The following is a 22,494-nucleotide window of genomic DNA, read 5'->3' as shown; positions in this document are numbered from 1 at the left end:
CAACTGGAACTCAATCTGGCCAGTGTCATTAACGATAATGAAAAGTGCTTTTTTAAGTATGTTAACAGTAAAAGAAGAACTAGGGAATATCTCCAGCCATTACTGGGCAAAGGAGGGAACCCGGTGACCAAAGATAAGGAAAATGTTGAGCTGCTGAATGGCTACTTTGCCTCAGTATTTGTGAGTGACACCAGTTCCTGTTGGAGAATTCAGCCCCTGGAACTGGAAGACAGGGGTGAGAAGCAGAAAGCAGCCCCCACAATCCAGGAGGAAATGATCAATCACCTATTGTGGCAGTTAGATGTGCACGAGAGGTTCAGGCTGGATATTAAGAAATATTGTTAGAAGTCACAGGGGTGGGTGATGTGGTAAATAGCACTGGACAATGATTATGCCCTGTTTTTGCAAAGCACTTGTTAAAATGCTCTCATGAGCATCTGTTATTTGCCAGTTTTGTCTTTTTTCTAGTTTAAAATGGTGGTGGTGGGTTTCAGTCTGAAGCAGATTTACAAGTTAAGTCAAATTTCAAGGAGTCAAGACATGTTTTTGCCTTTTTGTCATGGGTAGTGTTAAAGGTTGTGGAAGTTCAGTGAGGCTTTTTCTGACAAGTGAATACTGTTCCTTATCTGTGCTTTCAATGTATTTCTTGTGATGTAACTAACTGGAAGTTGGTAAACTATTCTGTAGCTGTTGTGTGAAAAGTTAAGTTGTGTTGATGCTGGATATTGATGTTGTGTTGATGGCTACTAAGATGTGTCTTTCACAGATAGAAAAATGTAAAGTAATGGCATCTAAGAAGAAGCCCCTCTGGCTTGAGTTTAAATGTGCAGATCCAACAGCTCTATCAAATGAAACCATAGGCATAATCTTCAAACATGGAGATGACCTCCGTCAGGACATGCTTATTTTACAGGTATGTTAGCTACCATGGGTACTTTGAAGTATTTTAAAATATTTTTACTTTACTTACTAGAAATGTGCACATCTTGTCTCTAGTTTCCATACAAAATTCACAGATTCGGAGACTGCAGCAGGTTGGAAGGCACCCTCAAAAGTCAACCTCTGCTGCAATGAGTCGGGACATCTCATAGAATCATAGAATTAACCAGGTTGGAAGAGACCTCCAAGATCATCCAGTCCAACTTAGCACCCAGCCCTGTCCAGTTGCCTAGACCATGGCACTAAATGCCTCATCCAGTCTTTTCTTGAACACCTGTAGGGATGGTGACTCCTCCACCTCCCTGGGCAGCCCATTCTTATGGCAAGTCACTCTTGCTGCCCAGAGGTTGTCTTCTGTTTTTTAAATTGTGTGTGGCAAGACTGACATAAAAACTACATCCTCTTTCTTCTACTGCATTTTTTTATGTCAGTGTATTGTGGGTTAACCCTGGTGAGAAGGGGAAAGAAGAAAGGAAGAGCAAAAGCAAAAAAAAACAATTGTGGGTTAAGATGAAAAATGTTTCGTAAGCAAAGGAGAAGTAGAAGAAGAGAGAAAGAAAACAAAGCAAGTAATGCAAAGGCAATCACTCACCACATCCAATGGGTAGACCAATGCCCAGACAGTTCTTGTGCAAAAGATGGTTAACCTACCTAACCGCCTTCCTCTCTGTTGTTATTGCTGAACATGACATGATTCAGCATAGACTGTTTCTTCAGCTGATTCAGTTCATTTCCCTGGCTGTGTTTCCTCCCATCCTCTGAGCACTGCCACGCTCCTCACAGTGAGGCAGAGTGAGAAACAGAGGCAGCCTTGAGACTGCAAATGCTATTCAGCAATAGGTGGAATGTCAGTGTGTTACCAACATTGCCTTGGTCACCAGCCTAAACCACACCACTGTACCAGCTGCTCTGAAGAAAGTTAACTTATGCCCTGTCAGACCCAGTACATATTGTTACCCTGTCTTCTCCTCCTATATGCCATGCATAGTTCACATTTTTGTGTTCCAGAGAAGAAGTCTTACTTAGTGCAAGGTGGTCTTTTTCTGATGAGGCGTTTTTATCATTTATTTATACAGTGGGTAAAGTTACAGATTGAGAAGAAAGTGATAGGTAGCATTGCTCTGGTAATGCTTCAGTGGTTGTTCTGCCAAACTGGTTTGTTAGCACTTTGAGGGATATTTATGGGGAAAAAATGGACATACTTGTTAATGCATTCAATCTCAGTTCCTGTAGAAATATATTTATTAATATTTTGTAAACCAGTAAAGATTCCCTGGGCACAGGACCCATGAGGAAACCCTATTTCTGTAACTGATAATCTTGAATGGTTATAGATTTCTTGTATTTATCTCTTAGTCTGTGAAATACTCCCATCTGAGAAGTCTGGGTAGTGTTGTTGTGCTAATAGTACGTAATGTCTAGATAATTTGAAATGACAATTGTATTTGATTTTACTAGATTCTTCGAATTATGGAATCCATTTGGGAAGCAGAGTCCTTGGACCTCTGTTTGTTACCATATGGTTGTATTTCTACAGGGAACAAAATAGGTATGTGAAGCACACTTGCTATGATTTGACATTCAAAATATCTTAGTTGCAAAAGTTACGTATAGTAGAGGTTTTCTAGTCTGCAATGTGAGGTCACACTTCCTGCGAGCAACCCTCAGTTGCATCTTGGCAATGGTTTCTGCTCTTCCAATGGGTATCCTTCAGCTGTTGTGCCAGCTTAACTGACTGTGATTCCTGTGCTAGTCCAGCTGCTAGAGTTCTGCTGCAAGCTTCTCTTTAATAATAATATTTGAATAAAAAAGCTGTGAAAGTGAGTGGACTCATTAAAAATGTGCTTCAGTGCGTGGATAAGAATAAAATAGAGAAAAGAGTTAAAATAGCTGTCTCAGTTCTAATTTAAATTCCCAGAGACTCTAATAAATTGGATAGAACCAATAACAATTTGTAGAGTGCCCTCCCCTCTTTCCCCTCCTTTCCCAAAGAAAGGGATTAGATAGAAAGAGAGAGAGAGAAGTAAGCACTCCCAAGTAAATGAATCTCACTCGATTTGGAAGTTAAAAGGGAAAGTTTAACAATAACTTAGAAAGGCATCTGAGGTAGGGAAGTTTACAAAAGGTATAGGGAAGGGAAAAATAGCAAAAATACAAAATGTATAAATACAACCCAAGTTTGTGATGGTGGCTGTGTCTGCCTCCTGGGTGACGGCCACGTGGTAAAAACAGCGGGTAATTGTGGTGTGATCAATGCAGGGAGATGCAGAGAGCTGCAGAGAGTGAGGCAGAGAGGATGCAGAGAGAGAGAGAGGAACAGGAAGTCCCCTGCTTTTATGGGACAGGAAGTGGGGGGGGAGTGGGCTAACCATCACCTGGTGGTGTTCAGACCCACCCCTGGGGAAGGGTCAAGACCCCTAGGGTCAGGTTCAGGGTTACTCCCCCTGGTGTGTTAACCCTATACAGTAGCAAAGCTTTTTTTTTTCCTGACCAAGAGCTTCATGGCCTGTACTACATAGCAGCAGCAGCATTACTCAGCACAATGCTAAGGCAGGATTTCTCAGTGAGCATTACTTCCTGCAGCACAGATGATCTATTTTCCACAGTCCACAGTTGGTGAAATCATGTAGGTATTTACAAAGCTTCTGCAGAACTATATGATGTTGTGCAGAGCAACCTGATCAGCTCCAGAAATGCCAAACTGATGTATAATTTATATGTCCTGATGGCTCCAAACTGTTCCTTTGTGCTTGGATTTGCATATATTAGGTAGCCTAGCACATCCATATTACACAGTTTGCTAATATTCAGATAACACAACTGACTGAAGAGCCAATTTTGCTGGGCAATTTTGGAATGATTGGCTGGAGGAAAGACTCTTCAGTGCCGTAAAAATTGTCAGTACATAAAAGAATCAGTTGTGCTGGAAAAAAATGCTTTGGCTGGTATAAGCAGTGAGTTGGTGAGACAAATTAGCCAAGTACAGCTCTGCCATTTACTTAAAGCCTGGACACATGTGAAAATTAGCAAGTGTGTTCGTTCCTGTCATCAGTGTAGCTTACAACATGATAATATCTGCATGGAATGATAAAATAATGATAATATAAACATTTGTATGTGTCTCACATTATCTCCATATTTTCAGTGTTTTTCTTTTTCCCCAATATAATTTGCTCTCTGGATTCAAAAATAATGAACTTAGTCCCAGTAAAGTTAAGAGTTTTTAAATATATATCTATAATGCACTTCCTCTCTAAAATCCATTGCCACATAAATTTTTTAGTGTTCTTTCTTTAGACTTTGAGATATCTCAGCAATGTAGAAACTCAAACTGACTGACAAAATACTTGGTAGTATGACACAATAGTTTCTCCTAATACAACTGGTTTAAAATTAAATGAATAAATTGTGTAAATTGAATTCTAATAAAGGAAATATATATGTGTGTGTGTGTATGTATGTAAATGCTACCTAACTGTTAATATAAGGAAGGTTGAGACTTTTCCTCTCCTTTAGGCATGTTATAAGAAACCTAATATTTTAGAGAGATTTTTAGGATTTAATTTAGTTTTGTTTAAGATCATCTTCAGATAATGTAATGGAGAAAGTTGAGGGAATTCTGCCAGTCATCCTAGCATTTTTACATTTATGTTACAGACTTCATTATTCTTTTATGAATTCTTAATTGACACCTCATTCTTTTATCTTAAGTAACTCTGTGTTTTCTGTATATGCATGGAGGAGATAAAAGCACCAGAGTAGAGGCATAATTAATCACATAAATACTTCTGTTCCATTTGCTGAGAATACCTGCAGCCTAAATTAGTAATACCCAATATGAAACACTTGAATGTAGAGCTTGTGCTTGTTTGGAATAAATCCAAAAAGTAGTGGCATGCAAATGTTCTTTCACAATATCCATATGTGATCTTCTTCCAAGCTTCTTCTTCCCTCCCTCATAATAGTTCCATGGACTTTGAGGCAGTTTTTGTGTATTGACAGGAGGAGGACAGTAGCCCATTCTACAAGGAGCACAGGGAAATAATCAAGCATCTTACACCTGGGGCTGGCATCCCCATTCTGTGTAGAGGTTTCTCAGCCTGTTGAAAACATCTGCATTCAGTGCAGTTTGCTGTTTTGGAAACATTCGTCCTCTCCGCTGCTGATGCCCACTAGACCTCCGTAGGAGGAACTTTCTTTTCTGTGTATCTGGTAAAAGATTAAACTCTATTCTCTCTCCCTTTGACATGGCCATATGTTCACAACTTTGCAAGGCAATTATCACTACTTATTATGCTGCATCACTGCCAAATTTAAGAAGTCAAGCTAGCACTTAATATAAGAATCACCTACTTTAGTACTGCAGATCCCTAGAGACACGTGGCATAGTGCATGCATTTACTGCTTCAATTCTTCCCAACTGAACAGAGCCCAGCTGAGATCCTTGATGCCAATTATGGAAGCCTTATCTAGGACTAACCATACCTTCTGAGAGGCATGTCTGTATTTAGAAGGATTTGTCAGCAGAACTGTGCTATTCTAACAGGTAACATTTTTTGCCACGATATCTTTAAAGTATTGGGCAGAATAAGAATGGCTTTATACCACTCTTTTGGCAGTGCAGTGGAGAATGGTCCTGCTTTAAAATTTGGGGACCTTTTACACTGATAATCAACGTAGCTATGCTGGGAGAAATTTTAAATACAAGGAGAAGTGGAAGATACCTCCTGCAACAGTTCTTCTCATCTGGAACCAAGGAGATGTTGGCTGGTAGAGGGAGAGTAGTGAGCACAGGCAGAAGAAGCCTTTCTGGAGCTCAATCCCAGGAGGAAAACAACCGCTTGACAAGCTCACACCAAAATGCAGAGGTTTTTCATTTGATGGTGGTGAGTTTTGGAGATTTTATTCCCATAAGAGTGTTATTGTGAACAGATCCAGGCCACTGTTAAGGTGTGAAGAAACACCTCCAAACAGTATTCATCCATTAATTCATTCACATGCAGAAGGAAATGCAGTAAGAGATTACTGAGCTGTTACTCAATTGCTGAAAAACTTGCACATAATTTGATAATTGCAAAAGTCTAGGACTGTGAATAGGTAGAAATGAATCCATTTCAGAGAGAGTGTCAAACTGAAACTGAATCAGAGACTGCTTTAAATTATTTTGGAAAAAATGAGTATTTTTGTTTTCTTTCTTGCTTGGAACTGGAGGTGAAACTAGGCTGTTACATAGAAGATGCAGTATTGAACCAGAGGAGGAAAACACATTATTTCAAGTTACCAATAAATTCAGCTACAAACCTGGCTTTACTCCACACCAGCATGCCCAGTACAGGGAAAGAGTGCATTTGCTAGTTTTGGCTACAGTGCAGAGTAGTGTTGCAGCCCTCCTTTCTTCTTTTCCCTCTAGCTTCACCTTCATTGCATGCCATGAAGTCTTGGTTTCTGCACCATATTGCGTGATGTACTTATTTGTCTCTACAAGGATCTGTTCAGTTTAGGGGACTGACCTTTGGACCACCAGCAGTCCCACTGCTATACCTCACTGTGTACTAGTATTTCTGAACCTTGCTGTGCGTATGCACACTGAAATTTGATGTACTGCAGGAGTACAGGCATTGTCACAGCTCTGGAGAAACTTGCATTCCTAGGCTGCTGCAACACTGCAGCTTCTCTTCAGCTTCTCACATTTTTGAAGTTGGAGAGAAGCTGGTGGGAATATGAGTAGTACCTGAGCTTCTGTAGGGGATCAGGATAGCAAGTAATTCTTCTCCTTGGGAAAAGCCTTATGCAGGGTCCCCTCTCACCATGTGATTCTGTTCATTTTCAAAGGTTTTACATTCTCATGGAGGAGTTTAGGATGCCAGGCTCGCTACGAGCTCTGGCTGGTTTCAGCTATGAGTGAAAAAGAGCCACTCTTTCTTGTAAAATAAATTTCAGCCTGCAACCTATGAAGTTCTGCAGTTCATTTGAAAACCAGGTTTAAATTTAAATTTGCATATTTTTATTATAGTCTGATACGCATTTAATGACTACTTCTGTTGTGTTCCTTGTTTTCTCTAGGAATGATAGAAATTGTGAAAGATGCTACGACAATTGCCAAAATTCAACAGAGTACAGTCGGCAACACTGGTGCATTTAAGGATGAAATACTAAACCAGTGGCTCAAGGAAAAATGCATGATTGAAGAGAAGGTGAATTCTTTGAATTTTAAGTTGGATTTTTGAATGCACCCTACTAATTCAGGAGTACAGAGGCCATATGGTTGTGTTTGTGTTGCTTACATGAGTTTGAAAAATCCATTCATTTTCTGTGTATTCAGCCACGGGTGTCTGTGAAACAGCCTTTAGCATCCCCCTGTCAGCTGAGCTCCTGGGAAACAAGATGCTTTGGAAATTACTTTGTTGTCAGTTGTGTTTAGAAGCGATACAGGAGCAGCAGATTGAAAGGGCATCTAAGAACACTGAAAGGGTATGTGGGTTTAGAAGATTTAAATTCAGGTTTGGAGACTTGCAACTCCTTTACTTAGGTAGGTCCCTTGACCTACTAGACCTTTCTGACAGCTTTTTTTCTTACAAAGCACGGACAAATGGATGCTTAGTTTATTTGTGCTAAGGGATAGAGCCTGCTTCCACAGTATGGTGACTGCAATACAGAGCTGTGATCTTAATCTCTACTGTGCAGTGGAGTGTTTTATGAAACAGTTTGACTAACTGTTGATAAGATATGTGTCACAGAAAGGCACAGGACACTGAGAATGAGTGAATTTAGTTTTTCTCATTGAAGCATTTAACATCTCAAGAATCTTTTCATTTAGTTCCAGGCAGCTGTGGAAAGATTTGTTTACTCTTGTGCTGGATACTGTGTGGCAACCTTTGTGCTTGGAATAGGAGACAGGCACAATGACAACATTATGATTACAGAAACAGGTGAGTTATTTTTTGAGAATTTCATAGAAGCAGTAGAAATACTGTCTATACTTCACTAGATTTAGCTTTCATTTTAATAAACAATCTGTTTAGCAATGAATGAAGAGACACAATCCAGTTCTGCCAGCATCGCTTACAAGTTCAGGTCCTTTTGTGACATTAAAATAATATTGTCACTCCTTTTGGCTTTGATATAGACTCTAGATATTTATCATCTTTCTTTTATAAGGACAAGTTTGTTAAAATGTAAGTCACAAAGAACATCAAACTGTTTAATGTCTGGATCTAAAATTTAAAAGCAAAAGCAGTTCAAAAAAGCAGACAGCTGTTCACCTGTCTGAACTGTGAGTGTGGTTCTGACACTGTTCAGTGCAACCATCTCTCTGTCTTACTGGACTGGTTTCAATTCCAAGGAACATAATTGCTTTATATAATTTAGTAGAAAATCTTAGAAAATAAATTTATGTGGAGCATGTTGGTTTTGCTATTGAAGTCTGTGGGATAGCTGCAATCCTTCCTGTGATGGTTTGGGAGTTACCTGCCGCCCCTCCCACAATGAAATCACCCAGACTAGACTCAGCCCTCTGGAAGTTAAGGAATGAAGCTATATTTGCAGCTTAGCACAGTTTACAAGCATAGACACAATATTTACATTTACATAAAGTTAAAAGCAATACAGAAACACAATACCTCTCCCAGAAAATGAGAGTCCCCAGGAGGTGTCTGACCCAAACCTCCTCCTTGCTCCCTCTTTCCCTCCCTTCAGAAATAACCAGATCAATCCCTGTATATCTCACATGATAAATCTGGAGAGATCTGAGGTGAGATATCAAAGAGATATCAAGGAGGTTAGAGGAAAAAGGGTTAAAGAGTTAAGGCAGATACAGCCACACAGGCTGCCAGAAAGAAAGAACAGAACTGAGAGCTGAGCAGTGTATGAGCAGTGTCTTGCCTCTATTTTGACTAGTTGGCATTTCTCAGCAGAAGATGAGTGATACAGGGTACTGCTGTTTTTTTTCTTTCTTCTCACAGCTAAGGATTTCATTTCTCTCAGTAAAATATTCCAGTTAGCCTCAAACCAGCACACTTCCAAAGGAACCATTTTTCAATTATTACTATTAAAAACTTTGGGAATTATTTCTGTAACTTCACGTTGATTTATTCCCTAGAAAAGACCCCAGATCAAGCACTACATACAGAGGAGATCTGTTTGATCTGAAGAATTCACTTCTGGTTTCATGATTGTCTTGCTTCATAATTGTCCTTACATAATGCAAAGCAACAGAAAATACTTTTTATTCAGAAGGATGTATATTTAATACTAATTATAGTTAAGATCTTACCAGTTGAAGTCTAGAGAGAAAGCATAAGTGAGCTAACTGAAGACTACAGTAAAAATAATTTACCAGATGTTTTGAAGACAAGAAGATAAAGGAATACTATAATTGTAGTGTTCATGTCCACTGGCAGAAAGTGAAGGAAAGGTCAATAGAAAGGGAGTCAGAGAAGGAAAAGTTGTTCTGTTCTGATCAGGAGCAGGACCTTAGAATCTTTAATGGGAACTGTCTTGAGCAACAGAAGTCAGAAGGACGTCAGTCTGAGAGGTCTTCAGAGAGTATCAGCTTTGGTAGATGGGGAGGAGTCAATCTGTCTGAAATGCTGAAGCATCTAAGGATGCTTCGCCTACAGATCACTGTTAAGTGTTGTCTTCCATAGTTTGATGTTGCAACTTTTTTTATGGATGTACCACTGTTACAAATATGTGTTTTTAAGTAACCATACTCTTTACCCTGACATCTTAGCTGCCAGTGAAAGTAATTATCTGAAGAGCAACAGCTCCCTCCACTCCTATAGGTGTAGTCATCTTTTAAAAAGGGAGTTTTCATGGCTTTCCTGGAAACCAATACCTAATACAGTCTCAAAGTTACCCAGAGGCAACAGCGTAAACTTACTCTGCACAGTACAGGGTGGTTTAGAAATTGATAATGGAGGTCTGTGACAAAGAAGCATTTTCTAGTGAATGACATGAGCCAAGAAGCTGGGTAATGCCAAAATTCCAAGGGTATTTGAAACATAATCCGCAAGCCTTTTCCATGTAGTAGTGTGCTGGGAGTTGATTGTTAGGGATTTGAGGCACAGATCTTGCTTGGATTGATGTTGGAAAAGCTGTATGTTTAGAAGATAGAGCAGTTCTGCCAAGTTTTTAATGACCAACAAAGATAAATAAGAAGTAACTTCGACAAGAGGACAGAATTTTTATTTTAAATAGCTGCTGAAAGCAAATGGTCTTATATGCCCTAAGAAAGAAGTTTTGGAATTACTGTAAATACAATAATAAGTATCTTTGGCAGCTTATTGTATTTGAGCCTAATTGTGACTTCTTCTCTTTATGAAGGTAACCTTTTCCATATTGATTTTGGCCATATTCTTGGCAATTATAAAAGCTTCCTTGGAATTAATAAGGAAAGAGTTCCGTTTGTGCTGACTCCAGATTTTCTGTTTGTCATGGGGACTTCTGGAAAGAAGACAAGTCTCCATTTCCATAAATTTCAGGTAAAGAGAAATATCTATCTGTGAATCAATTAAACAACGTTTTTTACCCTCTGAAATGAGCATTAGTGCTTCAGCTTTCAGAAGTCTACACTACTGAGTGAGTATTATGTTAATAAAATTTGCTGAATCATGATACAACTCTGGGATATTTTAGACCCACGTAAAAGCAGAAATTATCTCTAGGATTATGTGAGCTGGAATTCAAATACTCACAAAACCACATTGAAAAGCTTCAATTAGCAGCAGGCCAGATAGCCAGTCTTTTCTTTGTTTCCTGTCTTGATTGAAGATACATTGTAGGGGCTTCAGTATTTTTGCAATTAGAGGAGACTCCTATCAGTAAGTAGAGCTTTCTGCATAGCATGAGCAGGTGCAAGGCATTCTTCAGCTGACGTTGCCAGTAGGATTCCCTCCTGGTTGTGCTCTTGTGTTCTGGGGCTCTGACTACTGCATCTGAACAGAAATCTGCAGTGACTCTAAGCTACATAAGATTCTGGTTTTGTGAAGTGGATGGACTTAACACTGAAATAAAACTTTATTCTATTATAGCTTGTATTTGAAGCTGAGCCCTTCTGAAACAGTTGTGATTTTTCAGTCTTGCATAGGACTTGGGCAAGGAGGGAGTAAAGCAAAATGCTGTTTAGTATGTTTACTGAAATGGCTGAGAGCATTGATGAGCAGAAATAAAAGTGTGTCTGGTGTGTTATTCCTGTGCTCATTGTTAGGGACTTGAAATAAGTGCCTGATTTTAAAAAGCAAGTTTCCTACAGTAACGTAAGAAAAATAATCCCCTCCAGAACGTGAGTCAAAAGAAAAATCCTGACTTAAGTGTTCTGGATTCCTTGAGGATGAACCATTCTCTGTCCTGCTAAGGAGTCTGGTTTTCTAACCCGAGTACCTAATTAAGGTTCTTACTGTTGGATAGTGAATATGTTCCTTTGAACATATACCTGATTGCACTGCAAATAACGAGGCAATTGTCATCCTTGAGCCCAGACTTAAAAATGATTCAAGAGCCAGGTTTAATTTTTGAGTCTTTGTTTTTCACAAGGACTAGCTTTATCATGGTGCAGGTGTCTTGAAGTGGGCCTGTAGTTCAACAGACCGAGGAGCAGGGTGGGTTTTGCTGTGAGAAGGGAATGCTGAGCCCATGGTGTCAGTGGAGTCTGTGAGCAGTGCTGTGTACATGGAAGATGCTGTTGCTTCAGCTCTAAGTGATGTGCAAGTATGGGGCAGAGACACTACTCTAGAGTATGTAATTTCATAGAACACCTCAGTTTGGTAAGCAGAAACTAGCTGAAAATGATAATGTGCTTATGGAGAATTGGAAGACTAGCAACCTGCTGGTGTCTGCGGTGAGATACTGTGTTCATATATATGGATCATTCAGCATTAAAATATCTATGTAACCTTTACTTCAGCAGCCCTAATACCTAAAGCAACAGGAGGAGATTTTGGTCTGGTCTTATTCTCTCTTGAGTAAGCCATGCCTTCATCATACAGTTCAGTTTTGACTGAATACACATTTTGTTGTTCTGGTACACATTTCTAAATACTACTATCTTACTAATGCAGATGATTTAGGAACACTGTGCTAGTGCCAGTGTGATTTCTGCTAGTGGCATCAACCAATTGAAGGGCGCTTTACCTTTGTGAATTGGGACCATGATAGTGACCTGGTCATTTTAAATGAGGTGATTTAGGTACAGGTAACTTTAAAAATGTGAGTTCTGCTGTATTAGATACTCTTCATGAACTGCTGTTCAGGAAGGCTTCTGTGCCTCCAAGATGACTAAAAAGAGAGTTAAAAACTAAGACAGTAAAACAATAACACAGAGCGAGATCTACATCCTGTACTTTGCTGTAAAAAACACATTTTAATTCTATCGTCAGAGTACCAAAATAAACTAAATTATGGATTCACTTTCCAGCTGAGTGGTTTCATCATGTTTCCTAGTATCGAGGGACTCAGTTAATGTGCCTGCTGACTCAGTCACGTATTATTTTCAAAGTCTCGGCATTTATCCTTCAGTGATTTTTAAGAGCATCTCCATTTAATTTGTACATTAACTACATATAGAAGGGTTGCATGTCAGAGGAATACTTGGTTTTTTCCAGGCTTTGGTGTTTTTAATATTTTTAAATACCTGATTTTTAAAAACCTTTACTTCTCTGTCATCTGCTGGATACAGTCCATACAGATATGTTAGCCATGGCTTCTATTGTGTGTGTCAGAGGAGCTTAATTAGACAAATAGTTTTCACTGAAGTTCACTGCCACAGAGTATGGATAGTTCACTATTTGTGAACTTCTAGAGCTGTCAGTGGCCCCACAACTTTTCTGGAACTAGCAATAAAGCACATGTCTATTAACTCTTCATCTAAATTTTGCCTCCCTGTCTTTTTGTGAAAGGTTTAATGACAGTTGAAGGCAAGAGGTTATTAATGACAGCACAGAAAAGTTTAGCAGGAAGTAGAATTTTTTGTCCCAAGGATAATATTTTATCATATCCTTAGGAGGATATTTTGGTCCATTCTCAAAAATGCATTTAAGCATGACTTAATCTGAGACAACAAGTAGTTTTCTGTCCCATCAATGATTTTTTTCTGCTGTGTTATTACTCTCCAGGTTTCTCTTGCTCTAAGTGTCATGTGCTGGCATTTCCCACCTTTGGCTGAAACCCATGCAGCTCTCTTGCTCCTGTATACACACAGCTTTTTCACTTCTTACTTGTAGAAACTCTTGAGAAACCCTCATCTAAGATGTTCATAATCTTATTATTAGATTGTCTAAGTTTGTCTTTGCTAGTTTTTGCATTCGTTTTTGAATGCACTGTTATTAATTTTTTCTTGTTTACTGACTTGATAGTACAGAGATCTGTATTTTCCCTACTAATCAAATTCTTTCATACCATGTGTTTACAAAATCCCATGTGTTTGATTTTTAAGTAAGGGTGACAGAAAGTAGAAAAACACTTTCTATATAGGGAAGGGATGGCCTGTATAATAGAACTTGAACACTTCATGATATACAAATACCCAATACTAATTCTTGGGGCAGTTACAAGATCTCAAAACAGTGATTCCTTATTCTCTGCTGAACAAAAAGGATATGGTTTTTCCTCAGCTCCTCTAATTTTGTCTATGGTGTTCTCAACCTCACAGTAAGCATCTACATATCCTTCACACATAGGTATGTGTTATTTGTGGTTCTTTCTGCCTCTCTTAGAAGTGTGAAAATTGATTTTCTTGAGAGATGTTAATTCAAAACTCCATTCAGCTCCAGTCTGAATAAATAACTGTAACAGATACAGATTTCCTTTAATCTTCTTAATTCCTGGAAGGGCTGTCTTTCACATGCAGTGATGCCAGGTTCTTGACTCGACTCTGTGATTGTTTTTCTCTCTCAGACACCTGCGGTAGTGAAATGCATCATACACAGAGAAATTTAAAACCTGCTTTGATATACCTATAAAGAGCTTTCATCTCTCTCAAGGGGAACAAAACACATACTACCTCTTGTGACAAGGCTTCTCTGTTTGAAGTTGATAATACATAAATAGAATTGCCTTTTCTTTTCCTTTTTTTTTTCCCCAATTTTTCCCCTGGTGTCATGGAGAGAAACTAATCCCTGTGATAAGATGATAGTATGATAGTGTTTTCTGCTGTAAGTTGTGCCTTGAGCATTACAATTTCTCTTCTGCTTCATTAGAGCTAAACTAACATTAGAGTTCATCAGTGTGATCTTATTTCAGGATAGAATTTACTTGGATATAGAGTGAGAAACTACTGGAGAGAGTCCAGTGGAGGGCTGCCAAGATGATTAAGGGACTGGAGCATCTCTCTTAAAAGGAAAGGCTGAGTGACCTGGGACTATTTAGCCTGGAGAAGACTGAGAGGGGGTCTTAGAAGTGCTTCTAAATACGTAAAAGGCAAGTGCCAAGAGGATGGGGCCAGACTCTTTTCAGTGTTACCCAGGACAAGGGGCAACAGGCACAAACTAGAACACTGGAAATTCCACCTGAACAGGAGGGAAAAATTCTTCACTTTGAGGGTGACAGAGGCCTGGAACAGGCTGCCCAGAGAGACTGCAGAGTCTCCTTCTCTGGAGACATTTAAAACCCACCTGGATGCAGCCCTGGGCAGCCTGCTGAGTGAACCTGCTTTAGCTGGGAGATAGGACTTGTTGATCTCCAGAGATCCTTCCCAACCTCTACCATTCAGTGATTCTGTGAAAAATGTAAGGGCCCAAGCAACAAGAAACAAGCAGCCTTGCAGACAGATCTTCAACATATCATCTATCTTCCTTCCTTGGTTGTCCCAGTGTTCCTGATGTGAACAGTGATAGATGTTAAAGGTCATTTGTGCACTTCTTACTGTTTCTAATGAAGAAAAATAACATACCCCTTGTGAAAAGTAAACCGTGTTCTCGGCAGTTGGCTGATGAGATTTGGTGGAACTTTACATGACAATATTTGGATATCTTAAGAATTCTTTCATAAACTTCTATACATTTATTGAAAGATTAAACTTAATATTTAACTGGGTAGAAGTTAGCATTGCTTCAACTTTGGTTTTAATTGCAACAACCTTCTTGGAAGTATTTTCATTTTGTAACATTACATTGCAGGTCCACTTTAACTTTCTAGTATATGACAGATGCCTTCATTGCATTGTCTTCCTTAAGATGGTGCTTCTAAAAATAAACAAGTAATACATTTAATATAAGAAAGAATAATTTCAGTTTCTGCATTAGTCACTTAGCATTAAATAGTTTTTAAAAAGCATTATGTATTTTTTCAAGCTGCGGAAATGTCGTTCTTCTAAAGGTTATGTTGTTAAGCACAAATTACTTCTATATGGAAGTTTAGAAGCTATTAAAAAATAATCCATGGAATTCAATATGACAGTGCATGAAAAGAGAAGTCCTGCAGCAAGGCAACATGCCTGAAAACTAGAGCTATTACCTGGAAAAGTTCCTCAGAACACCAAGCCTGAAAAACCTCCATTAAATAAGCTGTCACCCCTGCAAAGGTAATAGGCATACATATTGTGATGGTTTGGGTGCTCCCCGCCCCCCCCACTTTTTGAAATCACCCAGACTAGTCTCAGTCAGCTCTGGGAATATAAATGAAGCTATTTATTTAGAGCTAGCACAATATGCAAGCAGCTATTTACAGTATATACAGTTATAGACAGAAATATACAAATTAAAAGATAATACAGAAACACAACTCCCCTCCCAGAAACCTGAGTCCCCAGGAGGGGCTCTCAACCACCCCTGCACCTTCCCCCCTGCCCCTCTCAACCTTACCCCAGTCCTAAGGAAGAATAGAGGTTCAGCCAAGAGGTTAAGAAGCAAAGGTGAGTGGAAGGTGAGGTTAGGGAGATGCAGCTCAGTCAGAAGCCCAAGGCAGAGTGTGAGAGAAAATGGCAAGAGTGTTATCTAATGTTTTCCTTTTGTTCTTCAGCAAGACTCTAAAGGGGAGTAGACATCACCATTGTTTTCCTTTCACAGCCTATGATCTAGCTCTTCTCACCAAAACATTCTAGCTAGCTTCAAACTAGCACACACATAAAACGAAGAACAGTCCCCTGGAGGTGCTGCTTTACTCAGTATCACTTGCTAGCCACGGTCTTTAAATGGGAACATACCAACACTGGAAAGGAAGACAGAGAATTACTGCTATTTTAACAGCCACAGACATTTTAGTGAAGATTTTGTGCTTTAGTAATTAATGTCATATTATTAAAAATAGCCTTTAGTTTGTACACCAAAACCATGCTTGTTGCTCCAAGATATGATGATGAATGAAATAATCCAGAAGGATGTTTCTGCTCAGGCGAATGTCTCTGTTGGGTTTTCTCTCTGACATACTCAAGTGATTGAATAGTGGTCATTAATGTGAGTCTTGCAAAATTCCTGTGCTATCCCTCTCTGTTCACCCCATCATTTAACAAAAAATCCTTGTGTCTCCTAGGGCGTATGTGTGAAGGCTTATTTAGCTCTTCGACATCACACGAACCTGCTGATCATTCTGTTCTCCATGATGCTAATGACTGGAATGCCCCAGTTAACCAGCAAAGAAGATATTGAATATATCCGGGATGCACTGACAGTAGGGAAAAGTGAAGAAGATGCCAAAAAGCATTTCCTTGATCAGATAGAGGTTTGCAGAGATAAGGGCTGGACTGTGCAATTTAACTGGTTTTTACATCTTGTGCTTGGAATCAAACAAGGAGTAGAAAAGCATTCTGCTTAATATTTTGTGTGAATGAACTGTGGATGCGAATAGGAGGTTAGTGAGTCTACCTGTCATTTATGAATTCCAAACAAATGAGCAGTCAAACTTGTACTTACTTTGCTGGCAGCTTAAATGGGTCTTCTGAAAAAGCGAGGACTCCTGCTCTGGCCCACGAGAAGGTCTTCCTGTAGTTGGTGTTTTAAACATTTTTTTAACATCTATTGACAATTTTAGTTGCTGGATTCTTTCAACTTGTTGCTTTGCTGATGTGGCCTGCATTTTTCTTGTTCTCTTTAGAAATAGTTTCAGCTAAATATGAAGGAGGATCCTGAGTAAGATGGTAACCTACAAATGCAAGTGTAAGTCCCTTATGATAGTAACCTTAATTGTTCACGAGGCCCTTCAAAGAAAGCAGAAGAGTCTGTTTAAAATCTGTGGTTAAACTGAAATCTCTGTAGGCAATTCACTTCTTTCTCAGGATAGTGTACACTGAAGTGTTTTTCATCCACATCCTTCTCCCTTGCCCCTGCCTTAACGCTTTGTCCTTGGATTTTAGATAGGTTGTCAGTAGAAAACAGCTTTGGATGTTTACCAGTTTATACCCTAGAGAAAATTACTTTAGCCTCCTGATATAGACAACTGATTTTGATTGTACTACCAGGAGAATTTCATATTTACCTGGAAACTTCTCAGGTTTGAGCCTGAAATTCTGAAGGATTAATTGTGAAAGGTTTGCTGTTACACTTTTTCATGGGGCACATCCATATTATATTACAGATTATAGTAAGAATATAAAGTTATTAAAATTCTACCTGTAGAGAAATTTTTTTTGTAGAAAAAGCAATGTTACTTCCTTACTCCTCAGAGAGAACTCATGTAAGAGTAATTGACATTTTACCAAATATTTGAGAAACTCAAAATTATTTATTCTTGGGTGATATATTATTGGGATATACCTGGAAGGAATTCAGTGTAGTCTTTGAAACTGTGTATATTTTGCTATTTATTTTTAAATTCCTTAAGAGATTATAGTACCAAAAAGCTATTTATGAAAGAAAAAAAATGCCTAAATTCAATATTTAAAACTTAAAAGAGCTAAAAATGGACAGTGTTAAGAAGAATTTTAACTTCTCTACCATAGGATGCCTGCAAATTACCGAGTCTGCCTGTGGTAGGGAAGCAAAAATATTTATAGAGTGAGTTAGTCTTTGACTTGAATTATTATGGTATGGCTTCCTGCTAATTGATTTTACCAAAGAGAGAAGATGGCTTATAATGCTGCTTTTTTGCACTTCTGCCTGTGTAATTTCTTCTTTCATTGTAGTGTTACATGGGGGTTTATAATTGTATATAAATGATTGGCTGAATTCTTAAATTCTGTGATCATTTCAAGAACAGTTAAGATTTTCATTACTGCTACCACTGTTACTACTGGGTGTATTGCTGAAGGATTTTAAATAAATGTACTGTAATTGGTGTCTCAGTTATGAGATACAGCCAATCTCTTCTTGAAATGTAGATGTTTCATTGATTACTGTACACAACTATTTTTGAGGAATGTGGTAGGCAATCTAAAAAGTTAAAATGTAGAATATTTTGTGGCTGCATTCCAATGCTATTCTGTGCAAGACAGGCTTAAGACCATACTAAAATGCCTAAATAGTGGGCATTGTCTGCAAAATTATGGGTTTAGATTTGTATTTTATAGATCTGAAATAAATTTACATCTTCTATTAATTTGGCTATCATCATTAATAACTTAGCCCAAAATACACCTAAATATTTCTTCTCCATTTACTTAAAGGCTATTTAACCTCTGTAAGGAAACCTATTCAAAGTCCCATTCAGAGGAATTGTTTTAGTTCTACATTAATAATTCTGTGCAATGTCAGATACCTTAAATTTGAATAGTCTATTAAAGAAGAGAATTGCAATTATTATAATTATAAAATGAGAATAGAATAATACCACTTTATAAGAACACTTCATTCCTGGTTCATTCTATGGGGAAAAAAAAGTCTGAAGATATTAGTAGAATCACAGAATCATTTTGTTTGGAACACTTCCTTGCTCCAGCTGGTCACACTGTTCCTGAGACAGGCCAGGATGCTGTTGAAACTAGTAAGTTTCCAGTTTTAAAATGTAAATCTGCTGCTAAATTTAAGTCCAGCGTGGGGAAATAATCTCCATTTCAAGGGAAATAGCCACTTGAAGCAGCCTTCATTCACAGGAAAATGTCTACAAGATATTTGCACCCAGAGGAAAACAGTTTAGTCCTACACAAAACTTAAACTGATAGTTTTTTTGTTGGCAGTGTACAATGTGGTAGATTTGAATTGTATGCAGAGTTAGTTACAGCCATCTGAAACACCTCCCCGCTTAGCTAACTAGAAGACTGTTTGATTCATTCCTTGCCTGTGAAGCCTATGGTTGGGCTGCCTGGGCAGTGCTAAGCTGAACTGCCTGCTGTCGTCCTTTGAATATCCACTGTGTGTCAGGCATTGGATGTTTCCCATCCTGACTTCTGGGAGATCAAAAGTAGCTGCCAAATCTCCTTCTAACCTACAGAACAAGCTATTAAGCATCTTACAGGCTCTCAGGTGTGCATTCCTATGGCAGATTATCTGTTGGCTTTTGTACGCCTCTGAAAACCTCAACCCACAACTGACTGTTTTCTGGCAAGCCCTGATGCAAGGAACAACAATGCAGAGGTGTGGCTTGAGGCAGCCTAGATTCAAGGTGAAGGGGAACTGCTTTTCAGGTGAGGAAGTAGGCATGAGTACACCTGCCCATCCCAGTGCAGAATAAAGCCACAACTTTCTGCAGCAGCGGCTGTGTACCCAAGGCCTTGAAAATGAGCTTTAGCGCAGCCACCACTGCTGGAGCAGAAAGATGAACCACAGTTGCCTGAGTTTGGGCCTAATGTTTTCCAGCATGTAAAAACCACATCCTTCAGAATAGCTGATTTATAAAAGCTATAAAACAGGAAATGTGAATTAGTCACTAACCACATTTTTCACAGGCTGTAACACAGCATGCAGAGAAAGTCACTACATTTTCTAAGTCTAAATTATCATCCTTAAATTCTGTTAGCCCTAAGTTTATTAGTTGAAACTTATTTTTAAGATGTATTCTATTCTGTTGGTAGTCTAAATTCACATTACTACTGCACTTAACAGTGGGAACTTCTATTTATTCTTAGATACAGTGTCTCAGACTCTGCTGTGACTTGACACATACTTCAGCTCCATTAAGATCATTGAGATGCTCGTTAGCAATGAGTGTGTCCCCAAGGCTCCAGCCTAATTCTACTCCAGGACAGGAAAAGAAGTTGAAAGTGAGCTAAGGTATACAGTGCGCTTATATTCAGATCTTGACTCAATACACCAGCAATAGAACAAGGGGACACAGTCTGAAGTTGTGCCGGGGTAGGTATAGGCTGGATGTTAGGAGGAAGTTCTTGCCAGAGAGAGTGATTTGCCATTGGAATGGGCTGCCCAGGGAGGTGGTGGAGTCACCATCCCTTGAGGTGTTCAAGAAAAGACTGGACGAGGCACTTGGTGCCATGGTCTAGTTGACTGGCTAGGGCTGGGTGCTAGGTTGGGCTGGCTGAGCTTGGAGGTCTCTTCCAACCTGGTTGATTCTATGATTCTATGATACACCATTTGCATTTGTTAAAGGTATTTAATCTATCATTAGCAGAATATTTAGTCTTATTTAACACACATTCAGCAGAATTTTGTTTAATAGGTGACCAGTAGTAGAGAAAAAAGGTATGAACAGCTGGCTTGAGAAAACTATCAATGGAAATTGTAACTCTTTTAAAGTATTTTTCATTATAAACATTTTTTACTTGGCAAGAGTGGTCCCAAGGATTATGTAGATTGCAGGCTCTGTGCTGATGGCTTTCTAAAGCAGTTTATGGAAAGGAGTCTTGATTAAAATTAAAGTCTGGGATATCAAATCACCTGCAGTGTCTAATGGGCCCTTTGAGTATCCCAGTGACACCAAAGTATCTGAAAAACACTGAGGCGCTTTCATGAATCCTCTGATTGCAACTATAGACAACAGATGTTGGAAACCACACTCCAGAAATTGCCTGTTCTCCTGGACAGAAGTCTTAAAGAAGAGGTTCCTGCCACACAGACCCTACTCTGCATTTTGGAGGCCAGAAAATGTACAAATATATATTTAAACTTTGTGGCACATTTACAGAAAATGATGCTGGAGAAGGGAAAGGAGTTTGTCTGCAGAGACATCGTTAAATAATGACTAACCAAAGATACAAATGACATGGTTATAACCATGTGAGGTTTGTACATCATCATGTCATTAGAGAAAAGATGCATTGGTGGACTGGTTCTAGTATGATACAGTGAGATGATCAGAAGGACATGGCTTTTTATGGCTTTTTGAGCATCATAAAATCATAGAATCACAGGATAAATTGGGTTGGAAGGGACCCTCAAAAGTCATCTTGTCCAACCCCCTGCAGTGAGCAGTGACATCTTTAAGTAGATCAGGTTGCTCAGGGCCCCATAAAGTCTAAGCTTGAATGTGTCCAGGAATGGGGCCACCACCACATCTCTGGGAAACCTGTTCCAGTACTTTGCTGCCCTCTTTGTGAAGAACTTCGTCCTTATGTCTGACATAAATCTATCCTGGTCTAGTTTAAAACCATTGCTCCTCATCCTATCATGTCAAGCCTTTCTAAACAGTCCTTCCCCAGCCTTCTTGTAGGTCCCTTTCCGATACTGAAATGCAACTGTAACATTTCCCTGGAGACTTCTTTTCTCCAGGGTCTTTCTTCTCCCCAGCTCTCCGTGCCTGTCTTCGCAGGAGAGGTGCTCTGGTCCTCTGATGATCTTCATGGCCCTCCTCTGAACTGGAAGAGTGGGATTCTTACATGCAGCAAGGGAGAGGCTGATGTCTTGCCTGTTGATAATGAGCAAGTGGGCACTTAATATAAAAAACTTCCCTTCCTACCCTGGGAGTGGGTTTTTGTTTCAGAAGGTACACAGCAGCGCTTGACATGGCAAGACCCCTCCTCAGACTGTGGAAGGCAAGTAGGCAGTGTTTAGAAAAAGAGGTACCATTTCTCAGGTGATATCCTGGAGATGCAGAGAAGAGTCTGTCACTTTGGAAACGGCAGCAGCGCAGCGCCAGAAACACCTGCCAGTTAATGCTAACGAACAAAAGAGACCTGTGTGTGGCAGAGGTGCTATATCTAGTAAGTACAAGCACATCCCACACTTTGGTGCAATCTCTCTGGTGTTCAGCATTAGAAGTCACAGTTTGCAAGTGCTGGTCACTTAAAGCTGTAGTGGTTATGGTTAGAGTTTACCACTGATCCATTTTTTAAGTGCATGAAGAAACAAATGGAAAATAATCATCTGTAGATAGCAGCATTTTTTGTAAGATAAAGAAAGGTTAAATCTAATGTAACAAAAAGCAAATTCCCTCAAAGAAGAAAGACAATGGAAATGTTAATGGCCCACAGTACAAAATGATTTTAAAATTACAGCTCAGACTTTGTACCAGGTCCTCCTTTGCCTTTGAATACATATTCCTTTATCATGACTAACTACCCTGCAAAAGGCTATGAGGGCTGACTGTTTAATAACCTAAGAAATCTGCTGCTACAGTGCAGTTCCATAACAAAGAGTTCATTAACAATTTGAAATACAGCTGGAGCTGAATTTTGCTCAGATTATTTATTGGTAAATTACCAGAGAAAAGAGAAGAGAAGAGAAGAGAAGAGAAGAGAAGAGAAGAGAAGAGAAGAGAAGAGAAGAGAAGAGAAGAGAAGAGAAGAGAAGAGAAGAGAAG

The 22,494-nt window shown here is 39.1% G+C and overlaps 1 protein-coding gene across 3 annotated transcripts in view; it reads left to right on the top strand.

Annotated features, from left to right (window-relative positions):
- Positions 1-18,402, top strand: part of PIK3CG (phosphatidylinositol-4,5-bisphosphate 3-kinase catalytic subunit gamma) — a 36,488-nt gene extending 18,086 nt beyond the window's left edge. For all 3 annotated transcript variants that reach the window (XM_064142509.1, XM_064142511.1, XM_064142510.1), the window contains exons 6-11: positions 767-913; positions 2,398-2,488; positions 7,003-7,133; positions 7,757-7,868; positions 10,264-10,421; positions 16,402-18,402. In XM_064142509.1, the coding sequence (XP_063998579.1) occupies positions 767-913; positions 2,398-2,488; positions 7,003-7,133; positions 7,757-7,868; positions 10,264-10,421; positions 16,402-16,683 (921 nt within the window). In that variant the 3' untranslated portion in view covers positions 16,684-18,402. The remainder of the gene's footprint in view (positions 1-766; positions 914-2,397; positions 2,489-7,002; positions 7,134-7,756; positions 7,869-10,263; positions 10,422-16,401) is intronic.
- Positions 18,403-22,494: the final 4,092 nt, after the last annotated feature.

Source organism: Pogoniulus pusillus, chromosome 4, assembly GCF_015220805.1.
Source record: "Pogoniulus pusillus isolate bPogPus1 chromosome 4, bPogPus1.pri, whole genome shotgun sequence".
NCBI classification, from domain to species: Eukaryota; Metazoa; Chordata; class Aves; order Piciformes; family Lybiidae; genus Pogoniulus; species Pogoniulus pusillus.
The sequence above is the reverse complement of the archived record's forward strand: the minus strand, read 5'-3'. Positions and strand labels throughout refer to the sequence as shown.